Source organism: Urocampus carinirostris, chromosome 15 (assembly GCF_059441175.1).
Source record: "Urocampus carinirostris isolate Australia breed hairy pipefish chromosome 15, RoL_Ucar_1.0, whole genome shotgun sequence".
NCBI classification, from domain to species: Eukaryota; Metazoa; Chordata; class Actinopteri; order Syngnathiformes; family Syngnathidae; genus Urocampus; species Urocampus carinirostris.
Genome location: NC_142363.1, coordinates 835,882 through 855,739, shown reverse-complemented (window position 1 = coordinate 855,739; position 19,858 = coordinate 835,882). Strand labels below are relative to the sequence as shown.

Genomic DNA, 19,858 nt, shown 5'->3' with positions numbered 1-19,858 from the left:
ATGCGACCCATAAACACTGACACAGGTTCTGGCGGCATGGGGGACGATCTCAAGTTCAGTTCAACTTTTTCTACAGGACCTTGAAACCAGTGAGCTTGTGTGAATAAGTGATCTGGTGGCAAATAAGAGACAAGTTAAATTTGAGTCGAAGGTTGGGGGAATTTATTCATGCGACTATGAACTTAGAAGCAAAGTCAGTCTGCGTGGGTTATTCACTGTATGCATATCTAATATGTGAGTGGGCAGTGATATATCAGCAGGAGACTGAGAGAGAGCGTCATTATTTGGGAAATGCTCCTAGGGAAGGCTCGCATCTTCAATTTCTGCACAGTTTTAAATTTGTATTGCAACTCTTCGCGTTCCTACTAAATGCTGATGAGTTAGCATTTTAAAATGAAATCCCCAGGGAAGGATGTAACGCCGTATGTTTAAGCAGCTCTCCTGCTCTTAAAGAATAGTAGCACGTTTGGCTCTGCAGCAACTGCCTGCCTCAGCACCACTATCATCATCCTCATCAGGTGCAGGTTGGGTCTTTTGGAGCTCCGCCTGAACCTAGCGATGCTCGCGCGTTGAACTACAGGTACCGCCCGTGTTATTTTCCCTTCCAGACGAGTCCTCTCACCTCAGGGATATGCAAGCCAAGCAGTCCGCCGCGCAATCTCCGCGGCTGGAGGACTAAAGCGGGTCCGCGCGTTCTAGCAAGGAAGATGGAGCTATTTTTGCTGCTCGTTCTAAGCTGGACTGGCGTCTCGCGGGTCTCGGCGGGTAAGTTTGTGTTCTCAAGCATATGATTTTTTTTTTCTGAGACGGATGTCGGAGTGTAATGGTATTCGTGCCCCAGGTGCAAATTCACTGCAAAGGTGAGCTGTGGACATAGTTCGAGGGCGAAACGCCGTTTGCACGGTCAGGGATGTATCTGTACCCCTAGGCACGCTTGGCACTGTCTTTGGTACCTGTAGAGAGCCTGGGCATGACATTGGAGGTTAACAATACGCGTGTTTTAAATAAAATTCAATGTTGACTGAACAGCTAGATGTGGCCTGGTTTGATTGGCTTCAATGGGTTGCATTTAAACTGAAATTGTCATATATAAAGTGTGAGTTCGTGTGCATGCGTGCGTGTGCGAGTGCGTGCACATGAGTGTATCTGATGGGTCAACGCTAAAATAACCGTATTGCTTATTTAATGTCTACTACAGCGTTTCTCAACCAGTTGCGCTACCAGAGGGTAGCCAGGGGTTGTATGTTGCACACACGGTATAGTCTGGTAATCTGTTTACCCCTGTTGGAAAGTTATTTTTGTTGTATTCTGTTCTTTCCGAAATAATTATGTTTGTGTCACGTCAACATTGTGTTAAAAAATATCCAGTAATATGGTATGACTGTCTCTAACCTTGTTTTTATTTGTATCTGCCACAAACCTGTAATTTTTTTTGTTTGTTTAATTTACACCATATGCCTCATATATACACAACACAAATCAACAGAATTGTTGTGGAACTCAAAATATTGACTGGGCAGTCATGGACTATGCTCGTTAAATCATTTGTAACATCAAATAACACACAATTCACCAAAGTATATCAGAAGCTCTTTCCTTGGGTCTTCCTTAAAGTTTTCCCTTGACCTTCTTACTTCAATTACCTAAAATTATGGCATTTAGTGTTAGTGTGCCATCCCGAGATATTAAATGGCACCATCTGGCCACCCATTTGAATAATTTCTGGAGGCTCCACTGTTCTCAACCTTTTTAAGCCAATGATAGAATGACTATATGAGTTATATCCTTTTTAAACATAACCGGTCTATTGTTACAGTTAGCAATGAATGGAAGAGAACAGTGTTTGGCAACCACCAGGTTGTAGACCAGCACCGAGCCGCGGATAGTGTTGTACCTGCTGGCACGGAAGGAAAAATTTGGTTCCATTTTTTTTAATCTCTTGTTGTTTTGCCTAGATCGAATTTGTATTTTATTTTTGTATTCATTTATTTATTCAGCCAGTATAGACAATATGTAACCGCGGCGTACGTGTCCCACCAAAGATCCACATTCACGCTGGACTGGATGATGAGGTTTTTATTATTACAGTTTCAGCAAATGGATGAGTCACAACATTAGCTTTTTCTTCTGGGTCTGATCTCTTTGATCTCTTTGTAGTTCTCTCTGGTAAGACTAACAACAAAGCATTTCAAAGAGCTTTCTTTTCACTTTACAGAAAATACATTTTAGAATATCACAATACATTTTTACTCTTTACATTTTAACAAGATACTTTTAACAAGAGATCGTATAGAGGATTTTTAACGTTTACAATGAATTCAACATGTTTTCTTTAGTCTGAATTTTAACCAACATCATCCTTTTTTAATGTATATGAGAAAATAGGAATAAAAACAATAATGAGTATAAAAATGGGTACAATTTACCTGCAAATGGATGAGTCACAACATTAGCTTTTTCTGCTGGGTCTGATCTCTTTGATATCTACAAGGGGAATTAATATTTAGTAAAACAGAAACAAAACGAAAATAAACCTAAACAGCTTGACAATATCAATCACATTACTATGCATGGTGAGAGGTTTGTCAGCTGGGGTTGTAATGTTTAAAAGTAACTTCTTTTGTGGAGCACCAAAAGATATGTCTTACCTTTGTAGTTCTCTCTGGTAAGACTAACAACAAACCCCGCCTCCTGGTCACATGTTAGAAGCCAAAACCAAGCCCCACCCCATACCAGCAGATGGCACTGTTGGACTCAGCATTGCAGGACATTTACCAAAAACTATACACATATTTCAGCAGGAATTTCAATAAAATAAAAGTTATTATTACACCCGTTACACATAGACATAATATATACCAGAAATCTTTTGACACGCGAACCTCTCGACGTGACGTGTCGCCTTCGATCGGCACCGGGTTTTAGACCCAACTGCTGTGTTGGGAGTCATTAGGTGACCAAACCCCCCAATTCCAACCCTTAATGCCGAGTGCCAAGCAGGGAGGCATTGAGTACCAATGTTGTAAAACTTTGCATGTTCTCCCCGTGCTTATGTGGGTTTCTTCCGGGCACTCCGATTTCCTCCCACATTCCGAAAACATGCATATCAGGTTAATTGGCCGGTTCAAATTGTCCCTAGGTGTGAATGAGCGAGTGAGTTGTCCGTCCCTGTCTGCCCTGAGACTGGCTGGCAACCAGTTTAGGGTGTCCCCTGCCTACTGCCCGAAGATAGCTGGGATGGGCTCCAGCACCCCCGTGACCCTACTGAGGGTACAGTAAGCGGTGCAGATAATGAATGAATGATTTAATTACAGTGCTATGTTTTGGACTTAACTTAACCTGGGCTTTGAGACAGTATGTTTGAATTTAAATCAGTGTGGTTTGCACGGGCAGGTGCAGTTGCCTTTCGAGCGGTGCCACTGTAATGTTGGAAACAAAAATTCCCATCTGCCAAAAAAAATCAGTAAAGGATGAATCAAACAATGCGTTTGGCCAATCAGTGTGAAGAATGGTTATCTACTCATGCTAAAACGATTGTAAAAACAAATCCTCTTTGGAATACTTTCAAGTTGTGGTGCGTAGTTTGAGGGGTCCTCAAAATCAAAAAGTTGAAAGTTAAATATTTTCTCTATTATGTATGTGTTAACAATTCCAAACTGCGTTCAAAGAGCCCTTATGCTTTATTTTCCATTGCGTCTATCTGTTTTTATTTTACTTTTATCAGCCCTGTTTGGGGCCAGACAAACTACTCAGCTGCTATCTTCGGGCTTAAAGTCATGATTGCAGGCTAGATGGTAGGGCGCCCGCTCTGAGACTGGGAGGTCGCTGGTTCAAGCCTCGACCATATGTAACCGCGGTGTACGTGTCCCAGAGGACCGAGTAAGAACCCACGTCTTGTGGGGCAGTGTTCTGGTGTCATACCTAAGACTTACAACATTGGTACTCATTGCCTCCCTGCTTGGCGCTCAGAATTAAGGGTTGGAATTGGGGGGTTTGGTCACCTAATGACTAAAATGGCTGTGCCCTGTTTGGCTGCGGCTACATCGGCTTGCTACAGTTTAACTGTACGGGTCAGGTGTATCGACATTTCGTTTTGTGTGCATTGTTACAAAGAATGACAATAAAAGTAAATTCTATTCTACTTCTATTCTCATCTCATCTCATCTCATTAGCCGTACCGCTTATCCTCAGTAGGGTCTATTCTATTCAAATGACGCACCCCATCTTTAATCAACTTAGTTGGAGGATGCGTGCATCCCTAGGTTAGGATAACAATGTAGAAACCACTTAACACCAACAAGCTTTTCGTAGGTTGGGTTTGTATTTCTAATCTGGATCGACAGGACTTTTTGTGTTAAACGTTACGATGTTGTTATTAGCACGTCCGCTTCACAGTTTAGAGGTCCAATTCCACCTGCTGACCTCTTTCATCCCTCATTCGGATTTGGGTGTGATGTGCATCTAAATGTTTTACATGATCACACAGTGGACTTAAGCTCAGTTTTATTATTAATGCTATTATTATTAATTATTATAAATGTTATAATTGTTGTTATCATAATTTTTATTTTATAAATATCATCCTTGGGCCGGATGGAAAAATATTGTCTGACAATAAACTGGTCCATGCTACCGTAACCACCAAAAACAATATTGATTGTTGATGGCGGATTTGCTGACTATGTTCTCAAAGTTGATTTGTAGACCTATCCACAAAAAATGCTGATCAATCAGCAAAAAAAAAGATTAATCAAGCAGCTCTGCATTGACCCCAAATACTCCGCCTTGCTAATGGTCAGTCCTGCAATTATTGCACACCATCAAATAGTCAGTGTTCATTTTACCTCTGAAAAGTGATGGGTCCCAGGGAAAATCTATGGGTCCCAACAGAGATCTATGGGTCTCCAAAATTTAGTGTTAACGAGGTTGAAATTGTAAATCGGCGACAATTATATAATATAAATCTATATATTCATTCAGTTTTAATCATCACAGTTTATTGGTAATACAAATCAGTAATCACTTTTTCAGTTAACAACAATATTGTACATTATACAAAATAATATTGCTGAAATAATTATATTACCGTATTTTCCGCACTATAAGGCGCACTGGGTTATAGGGCGCACCCCGAAAAAATAGTTTTTGGTCCTATATTTGACATACATAAGACGCACCGGATTATAAGGTGCTACAATTGGAACGTCGACAAATCAGTCAGATAGTTCAGTCAAACTTATTACCCCCTTAACATTTCAAAAGCTTGCAAAGAAGCAAATACGTGTCGTAGACACGTGCGGATGCGGTGTCCGTACGATGTCACTCAAATGCATCGGTCCAAATATCATTCGGAATGTTAAAGTCTTGTTTAAAGTCCTTAGTTTCTATTTTTTTTTTCGCTCGCAACTTTACTGTGAATATGACAATAAACACTTGGAATTTAGTTTAATTTAAAAATAGACACTCCATTCCATCCATTATCTGCACCGCTTATCACAGAAACATCGAGTTCAGTCTGAAACAAGATACAGGGAAAATATATAGCCGGAGTAGCTCACCGAAGTCGTTGTGTTCAATAATAATGTGCAACCAAGGTCCTCTTATATCCGTAATTGTAGTAAAACTAGAAAAATAAAATATTTACAGAATGGTTTAACATGTTTAACATGTTTCCTCTATGCCGTAGACAACCACACTTGCTATTCACATTCATCTTTTTCGGCCAATTGCAGGCTTTGTTTTGCCGCTTAAGCCTATGCCAGCCTGTAAATGATAAAAAGGATCCGCCCCTTTACCTCCAAATAACTTTAGCCAATAGTGATCGATTCAACTGATGAGTGACACATCTTTTTCGGCCAATTGCAGGCTTTGTTTTGCCCCTTAGTCTATACAAGCCTGTAAATGATAAAAGGATCCGCCCCCCCTTACCTCCGAATAACTTTAGCCAATAGTGATCGATTCAAATGATGATTGACACATTGGTTAGCCAATGAAATGCCGGTAAATAAATCCCAGCATACACCGCGGACTACTGGCGTTCGGGGGGAAAATCTAGTCGGCGGCTGCTGCATTAGTTACAAGACTTTGCGAATTAATATTGATCCATAAATAAGGAGCACTGTATTATAAGGCGCATGGTCAGCTTTTGAAAAAATAAAGGCTTTTAGGTGCGCCTTATAGTGCGGAAAATACGGTAATCTATATTTTCATTCAGTTTTAATCATCACAGTTAATTGGTAATACAAAGCAGTTATCACTTCAGATTTTTTAGTTCATACATTCTTCGTGGTTTGCTGTCCCGCCACAGTAGTAATCCCTTCTCAAGGTCCGATTGTTTGGTAAGATGCACCTTCACCTTCTTGCTAGGAGTATCTTTTGTTTATTTTCTTATGTTGAATCGTTCACTTTTCTGCCTCCGCGATCTTCCGAAGAATTTCTTCGCCGTTTTTTCGAGCCGGAATTATTGCCGTTGTTATCACTTTCTGCATTAATTTTCGACTTATTAGTGACACTGAAGAAATTACCAATTTTGTGTTGATTTTCACCTAATACTGTTTTTTCAGAGGCATACTTAACCTTCGCTCGACGACAAGCACCACAACAATGACGTAATCTCGAAGCAACGAGATCTCGTTTGCCGAGATCGGCGTGCAGACGAAAACTCGAACCGCGAGACCAAAACAACAATGGCGGGTCTGCCTTACGAAAAGTTTGGAGTGGGTTAAATCTTTGTTAAAAAAATGTAATCGGGGAATAATGACAATAATGTGTCAAAAAAGTTGCGTCCCGGGACGCACGTTGATTCGACACAATGCGTCCCCAGCAAAAATGATGTGTAAAAAACATATCACATGGCTAGGAGTTTCATGCTGTCTTTGTTTAGTTAGATAAATCAAATAATTTTACCACTTTGTTTTATGTTCCTTGTGTATGGCAGTGTCTAAATACACTCATAAATATGCTTATTTATGATACAATGGCCAAATAAAGTATGGAGATTCCTACCTTTATTCATTAGGAAACTGCTTGTGAAAAAAATGGTCAACTTGTCAATAATAATTAGAATTAATATGTGAATCATAAGCAGCAGAAGAAATGTTTGGGCTACTTTTTGAAAGAAACATAGGAAATTCTAAGACATATCGATGTGATGTCTAGCAAGACACAGTAGTAGTGAGAGTATAATATTTACAGGCTGATGTCTTTACTGCATTTGTGTTTATAGTGACTCTTAAACAGCTGTTGAAACTAGGAAAGGAGAAGTAATGTTTCCATTTAAAATGTAAATCGCAATGGGTCCATAAATTCTCCTGAGTAATTTTCCCCTGGGCTCTTCTAAAAATCAAGGCTCGTGGCTAGGTCAATTTATCATTCAAGGAATTGAACACTGAGGCAAAAGACATAATTACTTCTGGCTTCCGTCTTTGCTTTTGTAATGCTATTAATTAGTCTTTAAAGAAATAAGACACTACAGACTGCACTAAGATGCACATAAAAATGCACCAAGTAGTTAATAAGAGTAGTGAGCAATGTTCCCTTGTAAGCTTCCACTGGTTTGAGCAATCAAAGTCTGTGAGTGTCGCTTGGAATAAGAGTGAGCACTAAGGCAACTAAATTATTATCAAACATGCCCAAATCTTGCTTTCCAGCAACACCACTTCTACAAAAAATTAATTTGACAAAAATACTGAAAAAAAAACTACAGTAGTATTACAAATCAAATGGACTGAACCATTAGGACAGTGGAATAATTTCGACGCTGTGTTGGTCATATTTTTTGTTTTTTGGGGCTTTTTTTATGTATCTAACGTTTTTGATCATATCTAAGCCTATCCTTTATTAAAGAAAATAGAGTTTTACAAATGCTATAATTTGGGGGGATGCTTGGGCAAATAACTGGTTAAGCCCATGTGTATTGCTATTAAATTTCCCCCGGAATACTGTTTCAATAGGGGCTTGTAGAAAAATGTGAACTCTTTTTTTCCCCCCTTCACAATAACAGGATGCAGCTTGAGGAATTTTCTGATGTCAACAGATTTACCCTCGAACACTTTCTTAATTTCTTCATCTTGGAACCAAAGTTAATTCTAACCAAAATTCCAACCAAATTAAAGGGCAGAATTCCTTAATGGACTCAGTACGACCTGAGAAATTCTTGTCACACATCGAGCTCATTTGCATTTAGTTCCACCTTTCAGCTGTCTGAAAACAAATAGCTGAAATTGTTTTTTCGCATTCTCTCATTTTCCAACCGCAAAATTTTCCTCAAAGGTTGTTTTGACATCTTCAGATTGAGATCCACAGTTGAGCTTACGCCTGAATTCCTGAGGGACAATGATAAAATGCATTGTAACCAAAAGATAGCTTTAAGAGTGGTCACAGTGTTCTGGTGTCTGTTTACCATTAGGAACTTTAACAAACTGGCTAGCAAATCACTTTCTTTCCATACAGAATAAAACCTATTGGACTGCAGCCAAGCTGCATTTTTTTGTTTTGGCCATCATGCCACTCAGATCATCTTACCTCACAAAGCATACTAATTATCACCCTAAATTAAAACAGAGGAGAGACCTTTTTCTGATCGTCCTTTTAAATCTTTGCATAATTTGCTGGGGATTTTTTGGGTGTGGGCCGTTTTTGCCATTGTGTCAGAACCAGAACAGACACAGGACCCAATCGCGTGACGTTCTCACACAAGCCTTTTATTTTACGGGAAATGGGGAGTAGTGCACGTTAGGAAGCCGGTCTGGCGTGGAAAGACGGGAAGCCAGAGACCGAAGAGATTGATAATGAATCAGGATAACGAAAATAAACAGAAGAAAATAGACGGGAACAAAAACTGGAGAAACTAACCAACAGGACAAAAACAGATGTAAACAAAACTGGAACCCGAAATTAAACAGGACAAAAATAAACGGGAACAATACCGGACTTGAAATACCAACAGCAAAAGAGGACCGAGTAAGAACCCACGTCTTGTGGGGCAGAAGTTCGTTTGACGGGCAGACAACCGAAAAAAGAAGGCGCTGAGCTTTATATAGAAAGAAATCCAATCTCTCAACGAGCTGGCGACACACGGGCGGGGCCAATTGGGCACCATGGCAACCATGACAAACACGGGCGGGGCCAATTGGGCACAATGGCTACCGTGACATACACGGGCGTGGCCAATTGGGCGCCATGGCAACCATGACACATTGTCTTTTCTTCGAAAAGCTAAGTTGACTTTTGGGATCTCATCAATGGCTGACTGGTTCATGCTGGAAGGGCTTGTACAAGACAACATGAAGATAACACAACGATTGAGGATATTGTAACTGGTAGAAAAAAATGGTCAAAAATTGACTTCATAGTAGTAGAAGCTAGCGGTGAAACATAAATAATAAGTATTTGATATTGTTTTTTGTTTTTTTTCGTCTTGGGCGCTTGACCGGACAAATTAATGTCCATAACAAATGTATGCCATCTTAATTGATTTTGATTTTTTTTTCTGAGAACCAAACACAATATATTTTAAGACAAAATTTAACAAAACCGCCAAACGCGCTTTCCTGACAAAATATAACTTTTCAGCACAATTTATTTCACTGAGTGACGTTTGAAGGTTTCATGAAACCTCTGTAATAATATTGCCACAGCCTGTGTCACATATCAGTATAAATAATATACCACTTAAAATTCAAGGCTAATATTTTTCTAAATAATGGTTTCAAAACAAAGTGCAAGCGACCTTGGGTGTCCTGAAAGGCGCTTTATCACTAAGCAAGGTTATTATATATATAAAAAAAAAAAAAGTCACAAAATACTGCAAACATGGATACCAACGTATTCATCTTCAGTGCAGACGGCCCTGGGCAAAGGAGAAAGAGTGTGCGCGTCCTGTGCTGTGTAAAGCTTTGCCCATTTCTACCACTCACCCAATCAAATTGCACAAAGTGCTTTGCCAGAGCTTCTGGGTCAAAGTTTGTTCAGTGAATTTTCATCATGAAGTGTCTCAATATCAAACCTAAATTGTTTCAAGAGATTCCATATAAAGGAGTTGTAGCAATTTACAGCCAAAATGGGGTTGGCTGGTGTGACACCTTGACTGTAAACTGTGCTTCAAATTCTGTGTTATATATTATACTGTATATTGGTCCTAACCTAATGGATGAAAGTATTGTCTTGGATTTGCGTGTATGTCCAGCCCTCATGCCTGTTTGATAGATATTACTGGCCCGCACAATCTATCATAAAAACAGGGTTGAGTAGGGTTACTTTAACTTGATTACTTGATTACAGAAGGTCTGGAGTTACGGGTGGACATGCTAGAGAAAGGGTGGCTGTGCTTGTGAGTGAAAAAGCAAAGGAAAAACTGGTGGAGTGGAAAGGGATATCTCCCAGATTGATGTGGGTGAGGTTGAAGTGGGGTGTAGAAGTATGGATGTTTATATGTGCATATGGACCTGGTTCAGAAAGAAGCGCTGAGGAGAGAGAGGAGTTTTGGAAGGACTTGTTCGAATGTGTGGCAAGTGCGAAAGAAGGGTGGAAAGTGGTAATACTAGGTGACCTGAATGCTAGAGTGGGTGATGAAACAATTGAAAATGTGATTGGTAGATATGGAGTACCAGGAAGAAATGAGATTGGGAAGAAATTGATTGAGTTATGTGTGGAAAGTGCATTGTTTAAAAAGAGGGACATGAATAAGTATACCTTTGTCAGAGTGGATAGTGGCAAGATGGTGGACAGAGCACTGATGGATTATGTAGTGGTTGGGAAAGGGATGTTAAGTAGATTGTTGGATGTGCGTGTTTACAGAGGTGTAATGAGTGTTATGTCTGATCTTTTTATGTGGAAGGAAAACTGAGAATAGATGGATCGTGGAGGGCTAGTTATAAGAAGAGTGTAAGAGAAGAGGTGAAAATGTCAGAGTTGAATAAGGCAGAAAAGGAAAGAGAGTTTAAAGAGAGGATAAAGGAAAAGTATGAACGGGTTAGTAGAAGAGAAATGGAGAGTGTGGAAATTGAATGGAAGTGGTTTAAAGAGGCATTGTTGAGGAGTGCAAAAGAAGTGTGTGGAATGAGAAAAGTTGGTCGAGGTATTAAGAAAGGAAGTGAATGGTGGAATGATGAGGTATCAGAGGCTGTGACAGAAAAGAGACGTGCCTTTGAGGAGTGGCTGCAAGATAAGAGTGGTGATGCGTATGAAAGATATAAATTGAAGAAAAGGTTGGTAAAAGCGGAAGTGGAAGCAGCGAAAAGGAAAGCAAATGATGAATGGTGTCGAAAGATAGGAGTGAACTTTGAGGAAAGGAGAAAAGTGATCTGGAAAGAAGTGAAAAGAGTAAGAAACAGTGAGTCTGGAAAGGAAGAGAAAGTGAAAGATAAGGATGGTAGATTGCTGGTTAACGGTAGTGACGTCAGGACGAGATGGGCAGAGTATTTTGATGAGTTGCTAAATGTGGAGCATGGGGGAGAAGTGAGAGTCGAGGCGATCGATGGTGTGGAGAGAATGCCCGTGTTGGGTGATTTAAATGTGAAGCCTGTGGAAACATGCGAGGTGCAAGAGGCAGTGAAAGAAATGAAAGGGGGGAAGGCACCTGGATTGGATGTTGTACTGCTGAATGCCTGAAAAAAGGTGGGAGAGCTATGATTGACTGGTTAGTCCGCTTGTTGAATGTATGCTTTTTAAGTGGTGTGGTTCCTGTTGATTGGTGTAGTGCATGTGTGGTGCTATTGTATGAGGATAGAGGTGATAAGTATGATTGTAGCAATTCGAGAGGTATCAGTTTGTTGTCGGGTGGGTAAGCTGTATGGAAGAGTCTTGATTAAGAGAGTGAGAGAAAGAACGAATGAGGTGGTGATGGAGGAGCAGAGTGGTTTCAGGAAAGAAAGAGGATGTGTGAAACCGGTGCAGTACGAGAGTGTATGAGGAATATTTTGCAAAAGGTAAGGATGTTTATTTGGCTTTCATGGACTTGGAAAAGGCGTATGACAGAGTTGATAGAGAGGCGTTGCGGCAAGTGATGGTGATGTATGGAGTGGGTGGAAAGTTGTTGGAAGCATTGAAAAGTTTTTATATGAACAGCAGAGCATGTGTAAGAGTAGGGAGTGGGATAAGTGAGTGGTTCCCTGTGTTGACTGGTGTGAGACAGGGGTGTGTGTTGTCACCATGGCTGTTTAATGTGTACATGGATGGTGTGGTGAGAGAGGTGAATGCAAGAGTATTTGGCAGAGGTGTAGACATGATGGACAACAGTGGAGCAGGTAAGTCAGTTGTTGTTTGCAGATGACACAGCGCTTATGGCTGATTTTGAGGAAACATTGAGAAGGTTGGTAACGGAATTTGGAAGAGTATGTGATAGGCGTAAGTTATGTGTCAATGTTGGGAAGAGTAAGGTGATGAAGTGTTCACGTGATGGGGTGGGCATGACGTTAGAAATCAGGTTGCATGGACAGGTGCTGAAAGAAGTTGAAAGCTTTAGGTACTTGGGTTGCGATGTGGCTGCAGTTGGTGGAATGGAGTGTGAGGTATTGCACAGAGTGAATCATGGAAGCCAGGTTTTGGGTGCTCTGAGGAGAGTGATGAACAACAAGAGTATGAGTATGGATGTTAAGAGGGGACTGTATGAGAGTGTGAATGTGCCGACTGTGTTGTATGGTGCAGAGACTTGGAGCCTGAACGCAGACTTAAGAAGGAAGTTGAATGTTTTTAAGATGAAGTGTTTGAGGACTATGTTATGAGTGACAAGATTGGATAGACTGAGAAATGAAATTGTGAGGGACAGAACTGTGGTAGTCGTGGAACTGAGCAAGCGTGTTGATAAGAGAGTACTCGGTTGGTTTGGACACATGGAGAGGATGGATGAGGAGCGAATGTTGAAGAGGATCTACAGAGCAGAAGTCAATGGAAAGAGACCAAGAGGAAGGCCGCGATTGACGTGGATGGATGGTGTTATGAGTGCACTGCAGGAAAGAGGTCTAAATATAATGGAAGCTCTTGTTACTGTTACTGTTTACCTGACTTGTTTACCTGACTGCCCATTTTGCACATCTGGTTAGCTGCTCCTCTTGCACTCTTTGCACTACTGTAAAATACTATACATAGCCATAATTATTTAGTTTATTATTAGTACTTCAATACTCCAACTCAATACAACATTTTATTTATATCTGTACATTCAAGGAAACTGTGCGGGTCAGATGTATCGACATTTTGTTCTGTATACACCTGTACTAGAATGACTATAAAGTATATCTGAATCTGAAAATTCTGAGGCATTTCTTTTAAAAAAAAGGATTTTGTGCATTTATTTAATTATTTATTTTAAATCTAAAAAATAAAAAAAAAAGATTTTGAATAAATAAATACAAAAAAAAACTTTTGGTAATTGATATCGTCATCAGCTTCAAAGAGCAGAATTTTATCGTGATGGTAGCCATTTTACTTAAATCTTTCTGATTTGTTTTTGATACATATTTAATCCACATTTTAAATTGACGTTTTGCAGTCAAGGTATTATATCATATATAAATATGTTACATTTCATGTATAAATGTAATGGAATTTTAATTTAATCAGTTACTGTTTTATTGGTATTTTATGGCACAGCTTTGCTGATAGCACAGGGCAACAAATCAAGTTAACAAACGTGACTTGAAACGATAATGGAAATAATCTTTAATTAAATATGAAACTCTAGACAACATTGAAAAAGTTAAAGTTGTTTGCCAGTGAAATTTTTCTATCCAGTCGGGTTGGTTGTGTTAACAGGTTCCCAACCTGTATATTTCAGGTCATTTCAAGGTTTCTTAGATATAATACTTTGTTTAGTCATGCAAAAAAAATGTTTCAAATGTTTACTATTAACAACTTTAAGGCTACATTTGTGAAGAAAAATCCAAGAGAAATGGCAGTTTGGAACGACTTTATTTATTTTGACAGGGACTCCGTAACAGTATACAAAGTCGTCAACGAACAGTGAAAATGTCGTGGTTATATAGCCGGATTGACTCCAAAAGTCCTTGTTTGGTCGTTTCTTCAGTAGACACGTGAGGCAATTTGGCATACAGTTCCAGAATTTTGCAAAACAATTCTCAGAAACCATTCAAAACAAGTTCAGAATGACCAAGCGTCTTCACTGAACTGATACGCCCACCCAACTCTAAACTTTTGGTTTTAATTAAAACATGTTTTGCTTTACTGATTTGAACTTAAGCCCCAACTTCAGGTCGGAGTGACCAGAAACATGATTAATGTGTTTCGTTCATGTTTGTATTCCACAACCTATCTCGGTCTATATTAAAGCCATACTTTTTCTTCCTCAAATGAACAGGTGTACAATATCAGCTATTTTCTTATAGCAGTGGTATTATACTTGCAGGTGTAACGGTTACCATTGTCACAATTCGTGTTTTGGTATTCGAAGCGTGAATCTCTAAATTATCATAAAACACAAAGTACAGCCAAGGTTAATGGGAACACAGTTGTTGATTGATTGGCTTGTGCCATGTACGATGACATCCTGCAAACAGAATATTGTGTTAGCACATTTTGATTAAATCCATAGACTAGAATTGAATGTATATATTTATTTATTGTGTGTGTGTGTGTGTGTGTGTGTGTGTGTGTGTGTGTGTGTGTGTGTGTGTGTGTGTGTGTGTGTGTGTGTGTGTGTGTGTGTGTGTGTGTGTGTGTGTGTGTGTGTGTGTGTGTGTGTGTGTGTGGACAGTACATTTTCAAATGGTCACAAAAATCAATACACGTCAACCACGATCATAAAAAATCTTGACAGAAAAAAGTATTTTCATCTATAAAGTTGAATACACCACTTGAAAATCAAATTTTGACAACAAGAGTACATTAAAGATATCACAAAAATTGTAATGTCATGTATTAAGATTTTCAGTAGTCTTGGTACATCTGACAAGTTGTATTTAACTTTTGCAGTTTTAGTACCCTCTTTTGTTTTCATTACCAGTTTTGTTGTATTTTTTTTAGGATTGTTTGACTAACTGCATCCCAGTTACACTTTTTATATATTCAAATTGAGGGGTGAAACTACTCATGTAAACATAATTTCAAAAAATGTTGTTTTTTCCCCCAGGCGTTCATGATTTGAAATATAGATTTTTCCTACTTTATGATCCACAAATAAGTTTTAGGAAATGACAAAAATGAACTTATTAGTTGTTAAATTACCATATAAGATACATTTTCTGATTTAAAACGTTTTAAGTACCGTAGTTTTTCAAGGTGATTTTTTTTTTGTATTTTATGAGTCAAAAACATTTTGAATTAGAAAAATAATACATAAAAATACTTAAAATAATGCACAAATAGCAGTATATTAGTATGAGAAAAAATACTTTATTTTATTTTTCAATAGTAATAAAATAATTCTATTTTAAGTGTTTTAAATTATTTTATTTTATCATTTTAGAAGAAAACATGTGATAATATACATATAAAATCAAAAGAAAGTGAATTAATTAAACTACAAATCAAATAGTATGAGAAAAAATACTTTATATTGTGTTGCCAGTTTTGAATAGTAATAATATAATTATTTTTGAGGAATTTAATTCATGTTTTTTCCCTTTTTACACAAAAAAAAGAAAAAAATATACACATAGAATGACAATTAAGTTAATTACTGAGAAAACAAGTTTAAAAAAACATGTTAAAATAAGAACAAATATGCATAAAATCATACACATTATCTGTCAGTGGAACAATGAATTATTTTTTTCAGCATACTTTCATTTATCATGGGGTCACACATTGATATTTATATCTATTTTTGCGTCCCTGGAGTATGCACAACTTGTATCTTATCTCTACTCAGTGCATTTTAAGAAAAATGGTTCAAACATTGTTACCATAAAATATTTTCAAAGGCACAGATGAGACGATTTTACTTTGATTTCAAAGTTTAAAAGAAGACTTTGGTCTGTCTACTTTGCAGATACTTTGTCCCCCCCTGTCAACGTTACCATCAAAGCTGTGAAAGCTAACTCTGCTCTGGTGACATGGGACATCCCTGACGGCGACCTTGTCATTGGCTTTGCCATCACACAGCAGGTGATTGACACATCGTTAACACAAACGCAGTTTTAAAAAAAGATCATCATAGAAACAAAATTTGTTTCATCACTGTCGGTTGCCGTTGAGTCCGAAAATTCTGTGTTCCCCAATACTCTAAGATGAATCATTGGCACAAGCAGTCAAGATCTTGTATGACTGCTCCAGAGAAATAATTTATATTTGTGTGATGAGTTCACTGACATCGGCCATTTATCACTCTATCTCCATCAAAATACATAATTTTGCCTTGGTTCATTTTTGCACTGTTTTGCAAATATTCATAAATCAGGGCAAGTCCCTTGGCAGAACCATTGCAACCAAAAATCTTCCTTGTTTCAAGAGAGACTTTACTGCATTCGAGGAACGTGGGAATTCTGACATTACCTACTTCAGACCAGTAACTTTAGCATGTCAAATGTCATAGCCTCCAAGCAAAACACAAATATGCTCCACTATGAACGAACCTGCTAAAAGTCAAATAAAAACAGATATGCACAGTGGGGAAATTAAGCATATAGTTTTTTTTTAACTGAGTTGGGCATTGTTAACACATACTTAAAGGTGGGATGTATAGTTTGGGGGGGGTCCACAAAAACTTAAATATTTTCTCCATTATTCAATTATAAATAAGCAACAAGCCATACAGTGCATCCGGAAAGTATTCACAGCGCTTCACTTTTTCCACATTTTGTTATGTTACAGCCTCATTTCAAATTGTATTAATTTAATTTCTTATCTCAAAATTCTACACAAAATACTCGATTGTGACAGTGTGAAAAAGTTTTTTTTTACTTTTATTGAATTTATCAAAAATAGAAAACTAAGAAATCACATTTACATAAGTATTCACAGCCTTTGCTTAATACTTTGTTGGTCCACCTTTGGCAGCAAATACAGCCTCAAGTATTTTTTAATATGATCCCACAAGTTTAGCACACCTATCTTTAGGCAGTTTTGCCCATTCTTCTTTGCAATAAGTCTCAAGCTCAATCAGGTTGGATGGGAGACGTTTGTGAACAGCCATTTTCAGATCTCTCCAGAGATGTTCGATCGGATTCAAGTCTGGACTCTGGCTGGGCCACTCCAGGACATTCACGGAGTGGTTCTGAAGCCAATCTTTTGAGATCTTGGCTGTGTGCTTTGGGTCGTTGTCCTGCTGAAAAATGAACCTTCGCCCCAGCCTGAGGTAGAGAGCCTCTGGATCAGGTTTTCATCCAGGATATCTCTATATATTGCTGCATTCATTTTTCCTTCTATCCTGACTAGTCTGCCAGTTCCTGCTGCTGAAAAACATCCCCACAGCATGATGCTGCCACCACCATGCTTCACTGTAGGGATGGTATTGGCCTGGTGATGAGCAGTGCCTGGTATTCTGCAAACATGGCACCTGGCATTCACACCAAAGAGTTCAATCTTTGTCTCATCAGACCAGAGAATTTTGGTTCTCATGGTCTGAGAGTCATTCAGGTGCTTTTTGGCAAATTCCAGACGGGCTTCCATGTTCCTTTTACTAAGGAATGGCTTTCGTCTGGCCACTCTACCATACAGGCCTGATTGGTGGGTTGCTGCAGAGATGGTTGTCCTTCTAGAAGGCTCTCCTCTCTCCACAGAGGAACGCTGGAGCTCTGACAGAGTGACCATCGGGTTCTTGGTCACCTCCCTGACTAAGGCCCCTCTTCCCCGATCGCTCAGTTTAGAAGGCCGGCCAGCTCTAGGAAGAGTCCTGGTTGTTCCAAATGTCCTCCTTCAAAGCAGCAGAAATTTTTCTGTATCCTTCCCCAGATTTGTGCCTCAAGACAATCCTGTCTCGCTGGTCTACAGACAATTCTTTTGACTTCATGCTTGGTGTTTGTGCTCTGACATGCACACTAAACTGTGGGACCTTATAGAGACAGGTGTGTGCCTTTCCAAATCATGTCCAATCAACTGAATTTACTGCAGGTGGACTCCAATTAAGCTGTAGAAAGATCTCAAGGATGATCAGTGGAAAAAAGATGCACCTGAGCTCATTTTTGAGCTTCACGGCAAAAGCTGTGAATACTTATGTAAATGTGATTTCTTAGTTTTCTATTTTTAATAAATTTTAAAAAAGTAAACAAAAAAAAACTTTTTCACATTGTCATCATGGAGTATTTTATGTAGAATTTTGAGATAAGAGATTAAATTAATACAATTTGGAATGAGGCTGCAACATAACAAAATGTGGAAAAAGTGAAGCGCTGTGAATACTTTCCGGATGCACTGTATCTTAAAAGCCACTAGACATCTTAGAAGCTTGTGTCAGCCTCTCGTTGAGCCTTCTCCTGCATCTGAACAGAAGAAAGACGTACGCATGCTCAGATTCATCCAGGAAGTCAACACCACCACACGTTCCTGTGCATTATGGGATTTGGAGGAGGACATGGACTATATTGTGCACGTGCAGTCCATCAGCATGTTTGGGACCAGCCCGCAAAGCGAACCCCTGAGCTTCCGAACGCCCAAAGAAACCAACACCCACTCATCTAAAAATAAAGGTAATGTGTGTGTGAAGATACAGTATGTTAGAGACAAGTCAGTCAAGTAAGGTCACAATTTTTAGAGCCCTTAATCACAAAATGTCCCAAAGGGCTGCACAGGCCACAATTGCACTACCCCTTGATCTGAAACCAACATGCGGGTGAGGAACAACTCACACCCTCAACATGAGGTAAATAAAAAACCTTGTGAAGGGGCCTCACAAGGGGTAATCCCCTTTCCAGAATGACCGTGCTGCAATGGATGTTGCATTGGGTAACAATACATAATAAAACATAGGTAATACGTGAAATTCTCCAAAAAGTCCATGAAAAAGGTTTCTAACTTGAAACTAATACAGCTTGAAACTGCAGAATCATTCCATTGCTGTCATGCAGAAGAAGTGAAAAAACGTATTTATGTTTTGAGAAAATAATAGAATAGAATAGAATAGAATAGAATGATCTTTATTGTCATTGATAATTAGTTTCGCAGTGAGCATTGTTTGCAAGCCACACCGGGATAAACAAGATAAACCACGTAATAAAGTCTTAAAAGACAAAATTAGATAAGAGTATCTGAATGAAAGGGAAAGATAGTGCTTGGAGACTAGCCCGGTTGTATGTGCAATTTTCTAGCATTCAGGGCAGGAGTTGGGAACCTAAGGCTTATGAGCCATATATGGCTCTTTTCTGAGTATGTATGGCTTGGAGCTTGATGGATTTAAACTGTAAATATGTTATTCTACTGTTGCATTATCTTCTTTGCATACTGTGTGCCTTTCTTACTTGTGTTTGAAGAAGAAGGAAACAGGATGACACCTTATCTACGGCGAGATAAGGGACCTCTCTGACCGCAGGCTCACCTAGTTTCGTTTACTATAGATAACATGTTACCGTATAAACAGGTCTCAACTGTTTGTTTTGTCACTCCCCCTTCCTTTAGCAGAAGAGACCTTATGTAAATTAGGGCCTTCCGAACACAATAAAAAGGCAAGGAGCATAAGAATATTTCAGAGTGTCCAGAAGTCTACATTATGTAGACTATGGCCATTTCTCCTAGCAAGTAAGTTTAAACTCACGATTCTCTGTGTCTTTTTTGTATATAGGTTTTGTTTACATCTGTTGGGTTAAACCTGACATTTATTTGGTCCTTCGAGAGCCGGATTCCAAGATACCTGACGATCCCAGCGTGTGAGTAAAGATCCAGGCAAGTCTGTGGCCACAGCATTAAGACCCTTTTCGGGACTGGTCCCTTCCTTACAAGTTGGGATCCGAAGGTTGACGGAAAGTCCAAG

At 39.0% G+C, this 19,858-nt stretch overlaps 1 protein-coding gene across 1 annotated transcript in view; it reads left to right on the top strand.

Moving 5' to 3' along the window:
* Positions 1-294: 294 nt before the first annotated feature.
* The window catches only part of fndc5a (fibronectin type III domain containing 5a), a 69,701-nt gene continuing 50,137 nt past the window's right edge, over positions 295-19,858 (top strand). Inside the window, exons 1-3 of the mRNA XM_088354717.1 lie at positions 295-765; positions 15,947-16,062; positions 18,383-18,581. Coding sequence (XP_088210843.1) covers positions 708-765; positions 15,947-16,062; positions 18,383-18,581 — 373 coding nt within the window. The 5' untranslated portion in view covers positions 295-707. The remainder of the gene's footprint in view (positions 766-15,946; positions 16,063-18,382; positions 18,582-19,858) is intronic.